Source organism: Helobdella robusta (assembly GCF_000326865.2).
Source record: "Helobdella robusta unplaced genomic scaffold HELROscaffold_342, whole genome shotgun sequence".
Classification (NCBI taxonomy): Eukaryota; Metazoa; Annelida; class Clitellata; order Rhynchobdellida; family Glossiphoniidae; genus Helobdella; species Helobdella robusta.
The window spans coordinates 2,580-6,315 of NW_008704671.1; the positions used below are offsets into that span (position 1 = coordinate 2,580).

At 36.8% G+C, this 3,736-nt stretch overlaps 1 protein-coding gene across 1 annotated transcript; it reads right to left on the reverse strand.

The window, feature by feature from the left end:
* Positions 1–2,522: 2,522 nt before the first annotated feature.
* Positions 2,523–2,744, reverse strand: HELRODRAFT_92637 (hypothetical protein; the record flags this gene model as incomplete). The annotated part of the gene is made up of 1 exon (XM_009023129.1): positions 2,523–2,744. The coding sequence occupies one exon, from the start codon at positions 2,742–2,744 to the stop codon at positions 2,523–2,525; it is 222 nt and encodes a 73-aa protein (XP_009021377.1).
* Between the last annotated feature and the right edge of the window lie 992 nt (positions 2,745–3,736).

Genomic DNA, 3,736 nt, shown 5'->3' on the forward strand with positions numbered 1-3,736 from the left:
CAATCGTTTATTTTAAAATGAACACTTGAATGAAACAAAGTCAAAATTTTCAATTTCTGACCAATCAGCTGAGAACATTGGGCGGCGAGACTTCGGCATACCAGCTGCTTTGCATGCATCGCAATATTGAATTAACTTTATGGTTCATTAACATTATTTGAAATGTTATAAACCAAACAGTCCAGCCGGACATTGTGAGCATCTCGAAATCGACCATTTGCGCTTTTATAAATACCTCAACCCTGAATGCCTTGGCTTTCTGAGAACTTTGTAAATCGTTAAATTCATTATGTTCCAATTTGTTCGATGATATTGGAATAAAACAAATTTTCGTAATTTGATGTGGAAGTGAGTCGACCTAATCAACTTTTAATTCACAAACAAATTCAAATGCACCTAACAAACAAAGAAACAAACGAACCAACGAACGAACAAACAAATGAACGAACGAACACACAAACGAACACACAAACGAACACACAAACGAACACACAAACGAACGAGCAAACAAACACAAACAAACCAACAAACAGACAAACAAGCAGCTAACTGCAACAATTTCTCGTCAGTTATGATGAAGGATGTTTAAAAATTTAAAGCAGGCGTGCAGGATATTTCTGCCGTCATTTAGGTTTTTAAGAAGTCTACCATTGCTTGTGTGCGTGCGTGCGTGTATATAGATAGGTACGTGTGTGTGTGTGTGTTTTTTGTGTGTTAATGTTAGTGTTTCCGTATTTCATGTGGTACATCAATGTGTGATTGTTGTTGTGTGTGGTTGTTGTTGTTGTTTATGGTTATGTCCTCTATGTGTGGTATTGTTTATGTTGTTGTTGTTGATTTAACTGATGTTGTTTGTGTTGTTGTTGTTGATTTAATTGATGTTGTTGTGTGTGATTGTTGTTGTTGTTGTGGTGGTGGTTTTCAATGTTCATGTTATGGTTGACGTTGTTTCGGCGTAACATTTCTTGTTCTGAAATCAAAACTGATGTGCGCGTTAATCTTGTTTGTACGTTGTCAATTGTGCTTTGAATATTTTTGCGCATGACGGCGAGATTATGTTGTTGTTGTCGTTGTTGATGTTGTATATGTTGTTGTTTTTGTTGATATTGTTGTTGTTGTTTATATTGTTGTTTTTGTTGATATTTTTGTTGTTGATGTTAAGGTTGTTGATGTTGTGGTTGTTGATGTTGTGGTTGTTGATGTTTTTGTGGTTGTCGTTGTTGCCGTTGTTGTAGTGGATGTGATGTTGCGAACATCATTGCGTGTGATGTTACATCTTGTATAATGGCATTTGTTGGTATGTAATAATTTGAATTTTTTTCAAATTTAAAATACATTTCAAAGTTCCAACAAAGCACACCATCTTCATCACATTTATTTTGTTATTTTGTTGTGTTGATTTCATTGTTTTGAAAGAAAAACGCGATTTATCTTAAGAACTTTTTTATTTCCTAATAAAACTTTTAAAAAATTTTACATTAAAAAGCGCAATTAAGCTGCATTGTTGGCGGAAGATTTATAACTTCTACCCCCTCTCTTTCTTCATATGTCGCTTCTTTCCAAGTAATTTGCGTCCATTATTCTAATTAGGCAACAACAAAAAAATCAACAACGTCGCATGGCACAACGCAACAACACAAACCTGTACAACAACAAAAACACACCCCCATCACCACCACCAACAACAACAATAGCATACGACGACCACCAATCACATAGGCCTACCACCACCACCACCACCAACAACAACAACATTCAACCACCACCAACGACTACAACAAGCGACAAGTGAGAAATTGAACAATCGTCATTTTAATCCTCATTGAAGATTAAAAGATTGCAAGCCATCAAAGATGTTGTCATCTCACATCACGGACAAATTTGTTCTGTGCTTCCCTGACGCCAATGTGCTTGTATGTGAGTGTATGTGTGTGTGTGGTATATATATATGTGTGTGTGTATGTGTGTGCGTTTGCGTGTGTGTGTTTGTTTGGTGTGTGTACGTTTGTTTGTGTGTGTGTTTGTTTGAGCGTGTATTTTTATGTGTAATGTAAGTAAGTATGTGTGGATGTATGTAAGTGAGCGTGTGTGGATGCAGATGGATGTGTGGGAGTGCGTAGGTGTGCGATATATTTGTTTGCTTAGAAGCAAGTTTCATTTTTAAAACATGTTATTTTTATATTATCTATACCTATACATTATTGAGGTCAATTTTTAAATTAAAATTTCGAAAATTCGGTAATGTATTTTTAAAATTATTTCTTTAGCAAGCAACACGATAAAAATTCTATTAAATTAATCTCAATCATAAAAAGTTTAAATAAACATTCACCATCTAGTTATAAAATATCTATCAAGTTTGCTTTTGAATCTACATACGTATGTACCTACCTAGACCTACCTACCTACCTACATCAGGTGTTAGCAAATAATCTTTTACACTAAACGTTTATGGATAAGTAAATTGACAAAGTTGAAATAAAATGTCTGATAAATGTATTTATCCATCATTTGAAATGTTGTTATATTTTCAGTGTCAACAATATGGAAAACAACAACAACAACATTATCGACAGCAGCAACAATACACCATCATTAACAACAACAACATAAACATCCACAAGAACAACAACAACAAACCTGAAATTACTGAACCACTTGATGAGTTGTGCTGTGTTGTTTTTGTTGAAAAGAACATCGGGGAAGTAGGCTTTCAAAATCGAAGAGCTTGGATATCTGGGCATAAATGAGGATTTTTAGTTTTATTTGCAGTAGTCCGTCGGTCAATCAGTCAGTCAGTCAGTCAGCCAGTCAGTCAGTCAGTCTGTCTGTCTGTCAGTCAGTCAGTCAGTCAGTCAGTCAGTCAGTAAATAAGTAAGTAAGTCAGTCAGTTAGTTACCTAACCAGGCAGTCAGTGTCAACCAGCCAGTCAGTAAGTCAGTCAATCAGTCAGCCAGTCAGTCACCTAACCAGCCAGTCAACCAGTCAGACAGTCAGTTACTCAGTCACTCAGTCTTTCAGCCAATCAGTCAGTCAGCCAATCAGTCACCTAACCAGCCAGACATTATATCAGCCATCTATTCAATCAGTCAGCCAATCAGTCAGCCAGCCAGCCAGTCAGTCAGTTAGTCACCTAACCAGCCAGTCAGTCATCTAGCCAGCCCAGCCAGTAAGCCAGCTAGTCAGTCAATCAACCAACCAACAAATCAACTGACCTAACATAGAAGAACATGAGTTTGGCTTTCCTCAGGTGCATGGGGGTGAGTGTGCTGGTGTGGTGACGGAAGGGTCAAGGAAAGTTTCAAAACAATTGTTGTCATGTGATGTGGTAAGGTGTATGTGTGTGATGTTGTGTTTGATTTTTATGTTATATAACATGTTGTTGATTCATTCTTACCACTCATTCATTCATTCAGATTTTCTTCAGCTTGCTAGACGACGTGACCTTGCAAAGCAGCACTTCACAATGAAAACAGACGTAACAATTTACGTGCTGGTTTGTTTTTCCGGAGACTGAACGATAAAATAATTCTAACGTTGTGTTTCTCATACTATGGAGGCGATGATGCTGTTAGTAATGTTACTGATTATGATGACGATGGCGAGGATGGTGACGATGACAATAATGATGGGGATGAGAATGACGATGATACGATGATGACAATGATGATGATGTTGACAAAAAAATAACGACAAAAGTGTGATGAAACAATGCTTAAAACGGTGACGAAAGTTA